The 17,485-nt window shown below is 40.6% G+C and overlaps 1 protein-coding gene across 4 annotated transcripts in view; it reads right to left on the reverse strand.

Annotated features, from left to right (window-relative positions):
* ksr1b (kinase suppressor of ras 1b) overlaps positions 1–17,485 on the reverse strand; it is a 42,895-nt gene that overhangs the window by 6,247 nt on the left and 19,163 nt on the right. For 2 of the 4 annotated variants that reach the window (XM_017490505.3, XM_047161225.2), the window contains 14 exons: positions 10,603–10,777; positions 9,765–10,221; positions 4,970–5,130; positions 4,798–4,855; positions 4,553–4,636; positions 4,416–4,471; positions 4,204–4,313; positions 3,302–3,467; positions 3,060–3,101; positions 2,205–2,244; positions 1,875–1,938; positions 505–932; positions 297–393; positions 57–190 (listed from right to left, as the gene is read on the reverse strand). In XM_017490505.3, the coding sequence (XP_017345994.1) occupies positions 57–190; positions 297–393; positions 505–932; positions 1,875–1,938; positions 2,205–2,244; positions 3,060–3,101; positions 3,302–3,467; positions 4,204–4,313; positions 4,416–4,471; positions 4,553–4,636; positions 4,798–4,855; positions 4,970–5,130; positions 9,765–10,221; positions 10,603–10,777 (2,072 nt within the window). Of the gene's footprint in view, positions 1–56; positions 191–296; positions 394–504; positions 933–1,874; positions 1,939–2,204; positions 2,245–3,059; positions 3,102–3,301; positions 3,468–4,203; positions 4,314–4,415; positions 4,472–4,552; positions 4,637–4,797; positions 4,856–4,969; positions 5,131–9,764; positions 10,222–10,602; positions 10,778–16,448; positions 16,858–17,485 lie in introns of those variants that run through there. The other 2 variants (XM_017490508.3, XM_017490506.3) reach the window with 2 other exon arrangements.

Consider the following 17,485-nt stretch of genomic DNA (forward strand, 5'->3'; position numbering starts at 1 on the left):
ACTATAGCCAAAATCTACAAAGACTTAATGACAACTGAACATATCAGATTATTTACCGATCCTCCTGCACCACTCCTGACACTCCGAACAAACCGAAATCTGTGATCACCACTTTGTTGTTGTCATAAAACACATTTTTGGATTTTAAATCCTTGTGCACGATATCCTTTGCATGGAGGTAGCCCATTCCCTATCAGACGAATAAAAGAACAATTAAGCTAAATGAAGAAGACAAAACTGAGATCTAGACAATCAGAAATAAAAGATGAAAAAAATATTAAATTAAAGACTAATACCTTTACTATTTCCTGAGCGATTTGCCTGGTCTTGTTGATGTCAAGTGAGCTTTTAGAATCTCTGACAACAGAGTGCAGCGTCCGACCCTTGCAAAAACTGTAACAAAAGCCAATTTTGTGTTAGACTGAATTAAGTGGAACAGCACTGAACCCTGGACATTTCCCTGCAGATTCCCTTGTCCTTCCCTAACCCTAACCCTAGACTTACCTTGTAATGATAGCCAGTCGAGGAGGGTTCATACAGGCTCCCATAAACAGCACCACGTTCTCATGTCGTGTTTGTCTGTAGTTCATCACTTCCTTCTTAAAAAGTTTCAAGTGATCCTGATTATTTCCGTCTATTTCCAGCAGCCGCACAGCCACCTCTCCATGCCAACGTCCACGGTACACTTTTCCCCAGCGGCCTTTCCCTATAAGCTCCCCCAGCTCGAGCTGCTCGAAAGGAACGTTCCACTCCTTCAGATACACGCTAGTCTGGCTGGACTTGCGTGAGATAGGGCCCTTCCAGGGTCTCGGGCATCTGGGCAGGTCGTCCAGATCATCCTCTTCACCTTCAGATTCCCCATAAGAAGCAGCCTCGTCTTGTCTTTCATGCTCCTGTTGTTGTTCTTCTTCTTCACCATCCACATTGTCATTCTTGATTAGGGAAGATAAAAAAAATTTTTTACAGCGCATTCCAAAATTTCATAAAAGTGAGCAAAAAAATTATATATATAAAACAAAACATGTGCAATGAGTGCAATTTATGCTTAAATATATGGGGGCGCTCTTTAGGTTTTTTTTTTTTTTTTTGGTACACTATTTTTCCCCAAAATAAAAAGTTTACTTATGTGTTGCATAAGTCAAAATAATTGGCACCCCCTTGTTGCAGAGACTGAAGACCATATCAAAACACTGATTGTAGTACGGATATGGATGCGTGTTTGAGGTCATGTCTTTAAGAGGGAGCCAGGTTTTGATCAGAAATATTATGGTACTCAGCAGAATTCCCAAATCTACCAATCTTCACAGGAGCCCCTATTCATTATGTATCAGTATGTATCAGGTGCTTTTTCATTTATTGTATTTAAGGGTATTTTAACTGCTTAGGGGTTATCTATTATATCTATTATCTAACTAGTGCACTTTTTGTTATCTATGTTGAAAGCCCCTTGTTTTTTCCCTGGTGACAAAAGTCAGTGTTTTTAGCATGCCATATTTATACTACATTAATACAAGAAAAAAGTGAAAATACACAGTTTACTGTAGTTCGTTGTGAATACAATTTAAAATCATACATTTAAAACCGATCATTTTGCCACATTAATTTAGATTATATATTATTTATAAAAGGTTAAAATAATAGGAAATGAGGGTTTTTTGCCTGTTAACTTTAAGGATGGAGATCATTTTGCGGTGGATTGCATTTCACAATAAATGTTGAAACGGAAAAAAAGATCACTGAAATCACATGATTCAAACCCTTGACCATCATTCAGATTGCACAACTACTTGACTTTTTAGTTCCACAGAATTTGAGCTTCATTTCGCAGATACTCTGCTGTTAAAGTGCTGAGAACGGGTGTCTGCAATACTAACCACAGCTGCTTCTTCTTGCCTCACTGTCTGCATGATCAGCTCATTACCTACTTGCTCTGTCTCTCTGGAAACAGGAGAGGATATGTCAAGCATTATGAGCTCCCTCATTCAGTCCACTTTAATATCAACAAGTTTTATGAACATTTCTATAACTGTATTAATATCTGAGAAAATACACAAAACGTTGTGTGATTATAATATTATATACACGTTTTGGGGTAAATGATCTTTGTGTACAGTGAAGCTGTATCAGTTTTGACTGTTTTGTAGGGACTCGTGTATGGATTCTAACATGAACCTGGCTAAACAGTGGCAAAAGATATGCCTTACCCTGAATCATGGACATCTTGATGTTGAGAACTTGAGATATCTGTAAGAAAATTCAGCCATACAGATGTTTAGATCTCGCTGGAAAGTATTTGGTTTCTCAGTAGTTGATAGTAGTATTACTTGGTAAACTATGATTTTTCTTTCTTTTTAGCTTAACAAATGTACTTAAAATGTACTAAAAATAAAATCTAGAAATTGTCCAAATACTCTGACAGGCATATAGCTAAAAACATATTTTTACAGGTGACACTTAGGTATTAAACACAAAGAATAATGGTTAAATCATGGCTTTACAACACTTAATATTTATAAAACTCTAATATACGCTCTCCAATATACATCTAAGCTTTTTAGATATGAATCCATTTCCACACTCAGCACAACTTGCTCAAAGGTATCAATGAAAGCAATGAATCACAGTGTCCAGAAGGTGGCATTAAAACCATCATGCACCACTTCTCAACTGTGAAGGCAACTCAAATTGAAGATGAAAAAAAAGACGAAGCCTTTATTTGTCACATATACATTACAGCACAGTGAAATTCTTTTCTTTACATATCCTGACTTGTTAGGAAGTTAGGGTCAGCTTTCTCAGAGCGCAGAGTCAGCCATAATATGGCACCCCTGGAGCAGAGAGGGTTAAGGACCTTGCTCAAGGGCCCAACAGTTTGAGCATGGTGGCTGGGGCTTGAACCTCTAACCTTCTGATCAGTAACCCAGAGCCTTAACCACTGCCCAATTGAAAGCATACTCAGCATATTTTATCAATGCAACAAAGCATTCTATGTTTTGCAGCAGTGTGTTAGTCTTTGGGAAGCAATGAAACACAGAGTTATAGGGACGGTGTTAACTCACCAGGGAAGATAAACTGTTGTCTTAGCTGATAATAGCAGGAAGCTAGTGATCAGGACAGCGTGAAAAGAAAATCACCCAAGCAAAATGTGAGGAAAGAAAGATCAGTTAGAGAAAGACCTCTTGCCTCACTATGCCTCTGACAGATAAAGATTAAGAATGAAAAGATTATGTAAAATGATGTCACAACATCCTTGACAATGTGCAGCTTGATTCAAGGGAGGAGTTAGTGTTTAGTCACTGACCTGGGAAGTGAAAGCGGCCATCAATGGGCCCTTTAGGCGAGGGGTTTGCAGGTGGAGTGGAACTTGGTGGGTTGCTTGAGCTGAAGGCAGGTGAGGAAGGTGTGGAGGAGGTGGTGGAAGAGGGGTTACTGCTGGAGTCCGGCTGACTGACAGGTGGTGGAAGGTCCTGAGAGGGGAAAAAAAAAACTAAGGAAATTAATCAATGACAGGGTGGCCAGACGCAAAGCAGAGTTACTGTTACCACCTCAAAGTTGATTATGTTTCTATAACAGTATATCCAGAAGTGTTTTAATCATCCTATACCAATAGGTAAGCAAGGTAAACAGTTTGGCAGCAATTACAATTTTATTAATTAAAGCGGACACGTCAGGCTCCTAATTTGTTTATAGTTACTTTTAATGTTGTGGAATAGCCCCAAAACAAGTTAGTTCCTGTTATCACATTAGCACAATAGTAGCTTGTCATGTTACAGAGAAACTGCAAAACCTTCCGACCGGAAGGCTTTCCAAGACTGCCAAACTATTTACCTCTCTCTAAAGTCCTTCCAAAAATATTAAATAAATGTCTCATCACAGAAAATGTATTATATCAGTTATAATGTATTATTAATGGGCGAAACCCAGGTCTGAAACCAAGAGTACACATTCAGAGCTATTAATTATTTAAATAATCAATCACCAAGGCAACACCATGGCAAGGAGAAACACCTCTCAGTCACATGTTCCAGTATATTTGATCACTTGGAAAATGTGTGGGTTCAAACAAAAGGTGTTATGTTCTAAGCTGTTTAACACATCTAGTTCTCAAACCCAAATGTCTTCACTGTACAGCAAAATTAAAAGAATTGGCCTTGTACATTTGCTTATAAAGAATGATATATTTCTGCATTTTGTCACACTTGCCTTTTTGTTTAAAATCTTTGGTAATGTGCCAAACTGTGTAGATGATGGTAGTCGTTCCACCTGGTTATTGATGTCGGACGGAACCGACTCTGTTCTTCTGATTTTCGAAACTAGAAAAAAACAAAAAACAAAAGCATCCCTGAAATACTGCTCAGTGTGTGGGGGGTGGGGGGAAACAGTTTGGTCTGCTATGAATATTACATGACACCTACTTGGAATTATCTGGCACTGAGGTGCTTCTTTGGTACACTTGTTGTGGCACTTTAACCTGAAGGTGAGACAGCCATTAGCAGATTCTGCATAATATAGCAGGTGTGATTGTAAAGCTAGGGCACCCTTGCTGACTTACTTGCAGTGTTTGCACTTTACACCAAAGTGCATGTTTTTCCGACACACCACACATGTCTGGAATAACCATGATTTGGTGGAAAACCTTTAAATATAAATAAAAAATAAATAAAAAAGTCAAACTTTTGTTGTACCCGTTTTATCCCCAAATAAATCATGAAGGATGAACTAAAAAATTGTTCTGAATTATATTTGATGGAAAAAAGAGCCATAGGAAGAGCAAAAATGAATAAAAAATTGTCTCACCTATGTGTGATTGTAAGCCCATAATCTCTACGCATAGCCTGTGGAGATCGTCGTTTGTCTAATAGAATTACAAAAGGTACAAACAGTGAGTGGAAAAGAAAACAGACACAGAAACCAATATGCTAACAAATGCTCTGCTTTCCATAGGTTTCCATGGCGGAAGTGGCTCTACCTTTCAGTGTTGGACTTTCCACTTGGATGCGTTTGTTGGGAATAACGTGTGGAGATGGGACAGAGAGCAGTGGCGAGCGCGAAAGCGAATCCTCATAGCCATTTCTCACATCTTGCACATGTACATGCACATTTAGAAGCATCTTAGTCTTCTTCACATTCCTGCAGAACATAGAAGAGAAGATACTGCATTAGCCGGAAATCTGAGCAGTATACTCAATCATGAATTATAACTTCCCCCTGACCAATCTGAAGTTATTCGATGAAACCGATGACCAAACTTTTTTGTCTGAATATGCAAAACTAAATTTAAAAAAAAAATCATGGGATACAAGATTGAACGGTTGATTTTAGAACTTCAGGCAGTAAGACACTTCTGCTGAGGCATCAGTATCTGTCTGGCACAGAGCATGAGAAGCCAGTGGGCCCCCTTCTGGACGCCACAGAGTCTGAGCTGATGGCCTCAGTGTGACACTGGTGAGAAATGCAGAATGTGGGTGTGCCTATGGGAGGGTGGGGATTATAGAATTCCTCCAACAGTGTGGGTTATGACACACTCATATGTCATCATGCACACAGGCCGTAATATGGGAACGTATACTGTGGTGCTAAACATGCATGGCCAATATTTAACCCCTATGAGTCTTTAGCCAATCTGACTCACACTTGACGGAGTTACACAGTGAGCTTCCTGAAGTTAAATTTACCCGTATGTACCACATGTAGATGAGATGTGAAAGGGACTAAATAACTGTCAGAATGAATCATTATTTAAATACAGTTTGAAAAGTATTTATGAACATGTTTGGGTTTCACCTGCCAAATGTAAGATTAAGAAACACACTTTACCAAGTGTTTGGCCTAATGAGATTTATTTCACTTGAAAAAAGGTCTAAACTAAATTCATTTTTAGTTGTTTTTTTTTTTTAATAAACAAACAAATAGTACATGTAAATAGTTAATTTGCCAACAGGTGCTTACTGGACTCATGCTTCATCTGTCACTGAATGTTAAATGACATTGTATTGGTGATATAGCAGACATGCTCAAGTGCCTGAGATCCAAGCCCAAGTCAAGTTTTTGAGGTGGAGTCCAAGTCATGTCTCAAGTCTTTGTTCTATTTTTTAGCAATAGTTCTTTCAGCTAGTTATTGTAACCAACAGTGTGTGAGTCTAAATCAATTTTGAAATATTAAAACTGAGTACTTCTACAGAATGTCTAATTCATTTATTCAAAATTGTTTCATAAAGTACACAAGGTTTTACTTGAATCATTAATTAGATTTTTATACACGATCAAAAAACTATTACTTTCAAACTATTATACTTGAGCCCATTTTTATGTCATTTTTATTGGAAATTCAGTTTGAAGAAAACTTACAGCATGACTAGCTTGATTACTCTTCCTTCAAAGTGCCCTTCGGAGGGTAATTTATAGCATTTGAAACGTAGAGACTGTCAGCACGAGAAAAAAAAAACATACTGTGTATTTTGAGCTATTTGAGATTGCGTAGTTTGCTGTAGTTCTCAAGCAATGATGGGTAAAGTAGTCCTCCAGTGAGCGCCGGCGGTCATGTGGGGTAGTAAAGAGAGAACATAATCGAGAACGCCAAACCAAAATGACGCGTTTTTCACGAGTCTCTGTCTTCAAGTCCAAGTCATGTCTCGAGTCATTATTATTTGCGACTTTAGTGCGACTCGAGTCCAAGTCACAGACTCGAGTTTCCATTTTTGGGATATAGTGTACTACATACAGTAGGTTCTACAAAAACTTTCATTTATAAACTATTTTTAGGGAAAAAAGTATTTGACCCCCTCTCAATCAGAAAGATTTCTGGCTCCCAGGTGTCTTTTATACAGGTAACGAGCTGAGATTAGGAGCACACTCTTAAAGGGAGTGCTCCTAATCTCAGCTTGTTACCTGTATAAAAGACACCTGTCCACAGAAGCAATCAATCAATCAGATTCCAAACTCTCCACCATGGCCAAGACCAAAGAGGTCTCCAAGGATGTCAGGGACAAGACTGTAGACCTACACAAGTCTGGAATGGGCTACAAGACCATTGCCAAGCAGCTTGGTGAGAAGGTGACAACAGTTGGTGCAATTATTCGCAAATGGAAGAAACACAAAAGAACTGTCAATCTCCCTCGGCCTGGGGCTCCATGCAAGATCTCAGCTCGTGGAGTTGCAATGATCATGAGAACAGTGAGGAATCAGCCCAGAACTACATGGGAGGATCTTGTCAATGATCTCAAGGCAGCTGGGACCATAGTCACCAAGAAAACAATTGGTAACACACTACGCCGTGAAGGACTGAAATCCTGCAGTGCCCACAAGGTCCCCCTGCTCAAGAAAGCACATATACATGCCCGTCTGAAGTTTGCCAGTGAACATCTGAATGATTCAGAAGACAACTGGGTGAAAGTGTTGTGGTCAGATGAGACCAAAATGGAGCTCTTTGGCATCAACTCAACTTGCCATGTTTGGAGGAGGAGGAATGCTGCCTATGACCCCAAGAACACCATCCCCACCGTCAAACATGGAGGTGGAAACATTATGCTTTGGGGGTGTTTTTCTGCTAAGGGGACAGGACAACTTCACCGCATCAAAGGGACGATGGACGGGGCCATGTACCGTCAAATCTTGGGTGAGAACCTCCTTCCCTCAGACAGGGCATTGAAAATGGGTCATGGATGGGTATTCCAGCATGACAATGACCCAAAACACACGGCCAAGGCAACAAAGGAGTGGCTCAAGATGAAGCACATTAAGGTCCTGGAGTGGCCTAGCCAGTCTCCAGACCTTAATCCCATAGAAAATCTGTGGAGAGAGCTGAAGGTTCGAGTTGCCAAACGTCAGCCTCGAAACCTTAATGACTTGGAGAAGATCTGCAAAGAGGAGTGGGACAAAATCCCTCCTGAGATGTGTGCAAACCTAGTGGCCAACTACAAGAAATGTCTGACCTCTGTGATTGCCAACAAGGGTCTTGCCACCAAGTACTAAGTCATGTTTTGCAGAAGGGTCAAATACATATTTCCCTCATTAAAATGCAAATCAATTTATAACATTTTTTCACATGCATTTTTCTGGATTTTCTTGTTATTCTGTCTCTCACTGTTCAAATAAATCTACCATTAAAATTATAGACTGATCATTTCTTTGTCAGTGGGCAAACGGACAAAATCAGCAGGGGATCAAATACTTTTTTCCCCTCACTGTATCATGCCTTAGTTTCCTTAGGAAATGTTTACCTTCTATGTTTTATGAGGTAGAAATGCCTAGTGTAGCATTCATTAATATTCTAATGCATTTCACGTTATCTGACAGCAGCCGTGTTGCTTGTCAACATCACTGTGGGAGTTAGATGTTACACTTACAAATGGAACAAAACAAAAGATCAGTTGACTGAAAATCACCAGGACTGTTTGAGTTTCCTCTAGCTATCATTTTTAAAAGAAGACTTCTCTGAGTAGTAACCACCATTTAACCTAAGTGTGGATGCATCAAAATGAACAAATATAAACACAGTCAAAAAGCCCAAAAAAATTAAGTGCACCAAGCAGCAAATTTCCAGAACGTCTGAACCGGCAATATATATTTTAGCAAATACTGCAAGAGAGGATTAAAAGCCTTCCTAATGAGCTAGACAAAACCATACGTGATTCACAATAAAGCACAGAAAAACATTAAATTGTACATGGTGAAATTCACCTTTCACAATGTCGAACTTATATAAAAAAAATTGGCACTGTGGATGCTAAGTAGTTTTTTTTTTTTTTGTTTTTTTTTAAACTATGCCTGGTTTTGTCCCCAGGTTTTGACAGAGTAGTCTTTTAAAAATCTTGCTTAAACTCTTTTTATGTTCTATAACCACCAGTATTGTGGACAACCCCTCTCTCCTTTTCATGGACTATTCACCCTCCTGCCATATGGCAGAAGGTACAGGAGCATCCATGCCACCACCACCAGACTCAGTCATCAGTTTCTTCTCTGAGGCAGTCAGATTACTCAACACCCTGCTGCTCCCAATGCTCAACTGGGCAAGTCGAACACATAACCCAGTATGACTCAGACCACTGCACATGCACTAACCCAGTAAGACTCAGTACTACTGCACACTGCACTTTACACAGCTGCATCAGTCACTTTACACTATGGAACACATTTTTGCTGGCAGTATTGCTGCTATAATTGTGCTGCTACATTACACAATAGCTTACAGTCCAGGTTTAAAATTTACAGTCCATGTCCTGTGTATTTATTGTCCTGTGTATTATTGTTTTGCATTTGTCTCACACCGTTGCGTATTTGCACCATGGTCCTGAAGAAACATCATTTCGTTCCAATGTATACAAACTATATAAAGGAATGACAATAAAAACCACTTGACTTGACAAGTTTCTCATCGTCGTGTCATAAATAAAATGTCTCCTCTAGGATAATACTATGATAATAAGAGGGATTTAAATTCTACACAAGTTTCTAGAAGAGTTCCTTTCCTGTGAACACAGATGTTTGTGTTACACATGGCAATATAATCACATTATTGAATCATGAATCATGATACTGTTGCATATGCATATAGAAAGTAAAGCTTCAAAATCTGATGATAATCAGCCTGTGGGATCGGGCTGGTTTACTTTCTTTTCTTTTTTTTCTTTTCTTTACTTTGGTTTACTTTCTTTTTCCTTCTCAGTGAAGATAGTATTTAAGTGATGTGAACCGTAGCAACTTAGTTCAACTACATTTCATTACACTCTCCAGCACTCTTTATGAACATGTATGGTTGGACCTACCTGTGTGCAGGCTCATCTATGCGGTTGGCGAGCTGTGTGTGGCTCTTGCTGCGGGGCAGGCCGGGGAAAAGCTGGCGCAACTTGGATGGTGGCGGCGGCGTGTGGGGGGGCTTCACGAGCTCGTTCCTAATGCTGGGTGGAGTCGAAGGCGGAGTTGATACCTGTCCCTTCAGTCGTGGTAGCAGCTGAGGTGAGAAGTAGAAAGGGTCGGCTAGTCCATTCAACAGTGGGGTCAGGTGGGGTCTAGTTGGGTAGTCCAGAGAGGTTACAGCAGAAACAGAGACAGAACGTTGGCTGCCAGGCATCGCGGGGGTAAAAGGGACCTGAATGGATGGGTTTGGGCTGTAGGATTGTGGGCTTTGAGTGGAGAGCTGATTAGCTGAGCAAGAAGTAGTATTAATGTCACAGCGAGCAGGTTCTACGATCCATGGAATTCCATCCTCTTTGAGTTCCCGTCCTGTAATAGATGCACCAGAGTTAGAGAATTGGGGGGCGTCTACCACTTACTGAGCCTGAGATATAGCCAGCTTGATGGCCTGCAGAAACGATGGCAAGGGATCCAAACAAAGGGAAATACATGTGGCAATAAATTAATGTTAATGATAATAGAGAATTCTGAGTGGAAAGTTTATGATATGATCTTAGTCTAGCTGGTCTCTTTTGACTAGGTATTTTATGTTCATATGAAACTAAATGTCTCTATAGCTCTTTTACTTAAGAACCCCATGCACATGTCTCTTCTCTTCAATGCCTCGCTTGACTATATTCCACCCTTTTTATCATGTCCTGATAAACCTGCCAGTTATCTGCAACAGATCAAACAGCAAGTAGGACCCACCTGTACATGGCTCCGAGCTGGAGGTGGAGGAGGTGGTGGTGCTCTTAAGACAGGAGAGAGCAGCAGTGATGTGGGAGCACTCCTCAGCACTGGAGCCCAGTTTCCTTAGGGTCTCCTGCACCTGAGAACCAGACATCTGCAGCAAAGCATCTAGAGACAGATTCTCTGGTACTGCCTGCAAGAGAGAAAGAAAAAGAAAGGAACAAACAAAGTGAGACAGAGCGATCCTAATTTCTGCATATATTATACAGTACTCAGAGTACTCTCTATATTCAGAGAGAATCCACCTTATTCTTATTTAGATCAGTGTACATATATTTGGTGTATCTGCCAAACAAGCAACTTGTTAGAGATTATCATGGTTCAAGAGACCCAAGCACAGGAAGAGGAGGAGAGTTGAGCCATCAGCTTACAAAGAATAATAGAAAAAAAAAACATCGGGAAGGTGAGAAGTCACGATAGCAAGAACCACTCTATTCATCCCTGTCACTCTGTGGCCTCAGGGCTGATTACAGCAGACAAGTGATGCAGCTAAGCTATGGCTACTACACTATATCTCCTTTACCCACAACATCCTTTATGGAAAAGAAAAAGCGGATGGTCAGCCACAATCAACAAGGTTCCCTTTGAGCATTCCCCCTTTGGGTGGCCACCAGAGATAATGAAAGGCCTTTTCTGTGCACTGATAAAGAGCGATTCAGTAATGTCCGCCATAGGTGGATGGCCTTCCTCCAGTCCCCCCCTCACCACTCAGGCTGCTGGCACAGTACACAGAGTTAGCAGTATTCCGGTAACCCGTCTTTCTCTCACCCTGTCTTTCAGTGTGAGTCTCTCTCTGCTCCCCTGCCCAAACTGCATTCCTGTGCCCTGGAGTCTCGCTGGCGTCAGCTCATTATCAAACACACACATGCAGCCACCGCCACACACACCCCTGCACACACACAAACTATAGTACGGTCTATAACTACATTATAGACGAACTGCTCGGTAACAGTCTTGTGGTCAGTAAGATCTCTGTGATAAATCTTATGCAGTTGAAACTGTCATTAACCTGCTGATAAATTCTCAATTTTAATTGGTTAGAAGATAATGATTCATTTTCTATAACAGCAGCTCTGACAGCTATTCCGCTTGCAAGGCAAATCACAGGTTATGTTAGTGCACTCGTTGTAATTCATTTTCGTTTCTATAGCAACAAATTACACAGGGACTTTCGTGGAAGACGTTCTATACAATGGGGTTTTTTTTCATGTTGATTTGGAAATGTTGAAAACGTTTTTCCTGAGCAGACGGTTTATTTAGTCATTTTGGAAGGGATCTCCAGTGTAACAGTCAGAGTTAACTTTAAGTGTTCCAACGTAGGAAAGCCTTCAGGATGGAGGGATTTATTGTTTCTCAGGAGCATGACAAGCTGTATTTTTTGTCTTATTAACTTCATGAGAGTGGGGGGTGGGGGACAATAACAGAATACAAACAGGAGCAAACCTTTTTCACAAACATTCCACAACATTAAACATAACTACAAATGGATAAAACAAAGGCGTGTTATTTTCTAAATAAATAATTAAGTGTTTAAAAAAACACATGATTTTGAGAAAAGTTTTCTCTTAGAAAACTATATATTTTGGGGCGGCATCACACTACCCTGTCATTGTTTATTTCCGTATGCTTTATTCTTTAGATATTGTATAAACTTTGGGATTGACACTCATGATACGAAATTGCATTTTTTCTCCTGAAGTTAATGTTTACTAATGTAAACATTTGCAGCATCATTTTCTGAACAATTTTCAAATTGCATAAAGATTAAATGGTAAAGTCACATTTTTGCATTGTAAAGTCACGTTTTCCATTTCCATTAAGTACTATAATTAGGTACCGTAATCCTACCATAATTTTCTGTACCGCTTACCCTACACCAGGTCGCTGTGGAGCCTGGAGCCTATCCCAGGGGACTTAAGGCACAAGGCAGGGGGACACCCTGGACAAGGTGCCAACTCATCGCAGGGCACAAGCACACACATTCACGCACTGCAGACAATTTGGGAATGCCTACAATGCATGACTTTTGACTGGGAGAGGAAACCAGAATACCCAGAGGAAACCCCTGAAGCATGCGGGCAAACTCCCTGAAGCAAACTCCACGCACATATTGTATAGCAAAGAAGAGAGTCGAACCCCTAACCCCGGAGGTGTGAGGCAAACCTGCTAACCACTAAGCCACCGCAACCCCCTAAGTAGTGTAATAACTGTTGTTAGTCAAACTCTCTATAAAGGGCTGTAAAAAGCAAGTTTTTGTGTGCTTTGGTCAGTTTTTGGCCATGAAGTGCTGCTTCTTCTCTTCAGCTGTCAAAAACATTTTACCTGCTGTTTAAAATCACTGGCTTTACCTACATCACATAAAATGCATTTGTATAGTATCCAAACAATCAGTAGCATCCAAACAATAGCATAAGTGAGATCCGGGCCATGTCCAATCCAAATGCTACTGTTCACAGGCTACTCAGTAGTCCTCCATCTGCATGCTTAACTTGAATATGATCAGCTCATTTAAAAAGATTACGGCATGATGGTCACGTGAATTATATTTAAGAAATGTTTGAAGATAATCAGAAAAGCTACCTCCAACCACAAAAGTGCCTCTGGTATGATAATTCTTTTGATTCTGTATAGATTATATGACAGGTATTTTGGAGCCCTTTAAAAAAAAAGCGGAGGAGGACCTATTTCAATCATCACGTTGTTATTTTTGTTCGTGTTAGGTGTTAAAATTAAACCCGCTAGTGCGTGAGAGCCCGGGGAACCACCTAGTGACTACCATTTTACTGGCCGAGCATGTCCAACACAAGTGTGTGTGTGTGAAAATACATGCTTGTGAATGTGGTTTCTGTTGTGTGTGTGGGGGGGGGGCGGGGGGGGGGGGCGGCAACAATAGACTACACCCTTTTAGAGACAAAGGGACAGATTAAGGCATGTACACAAATTTCTCACAGGAATGGGAAGCTCTCTTCCAGGAATCAGTATGGAAACTTCCCATGTGGACAAAAGCCAGAAAAGACCATGAGGAGCACAGACATATAAGCAAAGCGCCTGATCCAAAAATCTCTACTACTATTAAATAAAAATGTAAACAAGAAATATTTAGATTAAAACTGGGACATTTTCAGAGTTCAAACAAAATGTTAGCTGGTAGTTGTAATGACGATTAATAAATAAGTGAAAACCTACACACCTGATGGGTTTTTCACTAGAAAATTTCCACTGGCCACTGACACAAAATTCCACCTATTTCATCCCAGAAAAGGAGCTGTGGAACTCCAAACATGTGATCTTAATTGTTGTGGTCTGTCGGACCATGTCACATCCAGTCAAAGTGTTGCCATTTACTGGATAGCCATGTGTCTGTATATCCCACGTAATACAAACCACACTCAGCACAGCCTTCAAAGAAGACCCACAACATCTGTACATCATGAGGAAGCATGCAGTTCATGAAAAGCAAAAGCCATCAAAGAAAACAAAAAAAGGATTCATAGAATACAATAGGTGCAGGTGTCTGTTAAAGAAGCTTAGACAATTGTAAATAGCACAAGATCTTATTTTCCAACATCTGACTAGAAACAAGTATGTCAGTGAAAGTCACAACTACGCCTGATTTGGAGTAAGTGCTACAGTAGTATTCAGGACTGAGGAGGGCCAAAAACACTACTCAGGGCAGTGGTAACTCAACAGTTAAGCCTTTGGGTCACTGATCAGAAGCTTGGGGATTCAATTTGGAGCAAGGCCCTTAACCCTGACTCTCTGCTCTGACCCCAGCTTCCCAACAAGCTAGGATATGTGGAAAAATGCTGTAATGTATATGTGACAAATAAAGACGACTTCTTCTATTCGCTAAAGCAATCAGTCTGAAAAATATTTGATGCAGTCTTACAGGTTGACGATAACTAGTTTACAGTAGTTTCAAATAATATGCAAATATATACAGACAACAAGCATCTTCAATCAGTTTAACAGATAACAGAGCAGGTTTTCAAGCAATTTCCTGAATACACATATACGCTTTTTAAAAGTACACCTGTACATTCACGCAATTATCCCATCAGCCAATTATGTGACAGCAGTGCAGTGCATATAATCATGCAGATACAGGTCAAGAGCTTCAGTTAATGTTCACATCAATCATCAGAATGAAGAAAAAGTGTTCTCAGTGACTCTGGCATGGTTGTTTGTGCAGATGGGCTGGTTTGAATAGTTCAGAAACTGTTTGTCTCCTGGATTTTCCCACAGAATGGTGTGAGAAACAAAAACATATCCAGTGAGATAACAGAAAGTATACAGTAACTCAAATAGTCACTCTTTACAACCATGGTGAGCAGAAAAGCATCTCAGAACACACACTGCCATAAACCCTGTGGCAGACTGGGTTGCACTCCTGTCAGCCAGGAACAGGAATCCGAGACTGGAATGAGTCACTCGAAAGACTCACTCGAAACTTTGATGGTGAATATTGGAAAAACAATACATGGGCTTTTTCCAATCATCAGCTATTCCGTTCCTGCGAGCCTTTATCCATTGTAGTCTCAGATTCCTGTTCTTGGCTGATAGGAGTGTAACCCATGTGGTCTTCTAATGTTGTAGCCAATCCTCCTGAAAGTCTAGTGTATAGTGCATTTTCTAATTAATGCTGTTCTGCTCACCATGGATGTAAAGAATGCTTCATGAAGCTACCATAGACTTCCTGTCAGTCTGAACCAGTCTGGCTATTCTCCTCTGACCTCTCTTGTCAATAAGGTGTTTTTGCACACACAGAACTAACACATATTGGATGTTTTTTGTTTTTCTCAGCATTCTGTGTGAACTCTCGAGAATGCTATGGTAGAAAATCCCAGGAGATCAGCAGTTTCTGAAATACTCTGAAAAACCAACCAGCCTATCCCTAACAACCATGCTACGATCAAAGACACCGAGACCACATTCTTCCCCATTCTGATGCTTTTGACCTGCATCTGCATGATTGGCTGATTGGATAGTTGCATGAATGAGCAGGTGTTCATGTGTTACCAACAAAGTGGTTTGTGAGTGTAGAATACATATTGACCACTGTTTTGATACCAATGTTCAAATAGATATCCCACACTAACGTTAGACTTAAACCGAGCAGTATTTGTTCATGCACTGAAGATTTCTGTGTAAGGTTGCACTTGCTAAAGACAAGCCAGGACAGAAAACCTGCTGAGTATACAAGGGTTTGACACATACCTACCCCACGATGGTGTCTGGACATGTCTTTGCTGCCTGTGATCTGTGTTGACGTAAGATTGGAAATGATACTCAAGAGTACAACAATCACAAGACAAGGAAACAAGTGTCATCCATAAACAACATGCTGCTGACCCATATACATGCACACATACACTGTAATTATAAGCCCTAAGGAAAGCACCATTCACTAATCATTAAACAGACAGGGCTAAAAACACAACTGATAAAAGGTTCCTCCCTGTCTGCCACCTGACACAGAGTTTCACCTGAAACTGCTGCTGATCTGAGGCAATTCACACCATACTGGTATACACAAACCGACCTGTAGGACCTCTGACAAAATCGTGTTGGGTCAGAATGTCCAGATTAGGCTGGATGATAAGGCCATGAACTCACTCATTACGAGTGTATGATGTGTACAAACAAAGAGTTAACAGCTTAGTGCAGGAGCTAATACTGCACGCAACTTCTATGAGCCCAGAGAGACACACAGGCAGGAAACCACAACATCAGAGTAGAAAATAACTACAGGAGTCCACATGTGAAAGGATGTGAAGAGATAAGCAATACAAGAAATAACCTACCATCAAAAAGTCAGGTCTGAAATAATCCTTTCCCATATATCCTCTCTCAGAGACATTAACAAGCTCTCGGAGTCCCTTCAGAAGCCAGTCGGGAGTGTAAGAGCGGCACACTTTTACTCACGCCACCTCCCTCTCCAAACTCTTTCCCTCCTTCTTTGTTTTGCCCTCCCCTCAACTTTACATGCTTTCTCTCTCTCTCCCTTTCTCTCTGTTCATCGCTCTGTCCTCTTTCTGGCTTTGTACCTATATATCTCAACTGCACAATTCTGTATACCTATCCATTATTCTTTCAGTTAAATGGGTTATTTCTTTCACGTCACTCTCCTTCTCCTATTCTTCATGTCTTCCAGCTATCTGATCAGCCTATCACCAGATGGTACGTCTCCCAGCCTACACCTAAACCACACAGTGAGTGTGCACTGCACGTGTTTCCTGTTAGATGTGTTCACCCTTCATTCTATGGTGTTGCTCCACTACACTTCCACGTGACCATAACTATCACACTGAATTGCTGTCCACAAAACTCAGGCTCAAACCGGATCGCTGACATCATTTTGCTATAATGACACAAGCATTGACATGTTTAATCGCTTTGATTATGTGTGTGTGTGTGTGAGAAATGAGTTAGTTCAGCTTCCTGTTTGAAGGCATCACACATTTCAGCAGGGTTGATCCCTTTGTACTGTAAATGGCAGGATCCCATGTAAGGCCACTGAAGAAAGGAAAAGGAGAGAAGGCTAAAACACAGGAAGCAAAGTTCAGGGTCAGACCCCCTCTTTCACCACATGTTCCTCCCTTCCTTAAGAGAAGCCCTTCGTCCTGCGAATCTACAGGATGTGAGCACTGAACGGACCATCTGTATTTATGAATTCAGAGTTAACTAAATAAGCAGCTAATCGGTTAGCAGGCAACTACTAAATATGCTACAAATTTTTCCATATTCAAAGTAAAAAATTTGCATTCAAGTGGATGTTGATCAGCTTTTATTCACCCCTAAGTCTAGTGAAAAACATTTCATAAACGTTCCGGTTAAATGA

The sequence above is a fragment of the Ictalurus punctatus genome, chromosome 17 (assembly GCF_001660625.3).
Source record: "Ictalurus punctatus breed USDA103 chromosome 17, Coco_2.0, whole genome shotgun sequence".
Taxonomy (NCBI): Eukaryota; Metazoa; Chordata; class Actinopteri; order Siluriformes; family Ictaluridae; genus Ictalurus; species Ictalurus punctatus.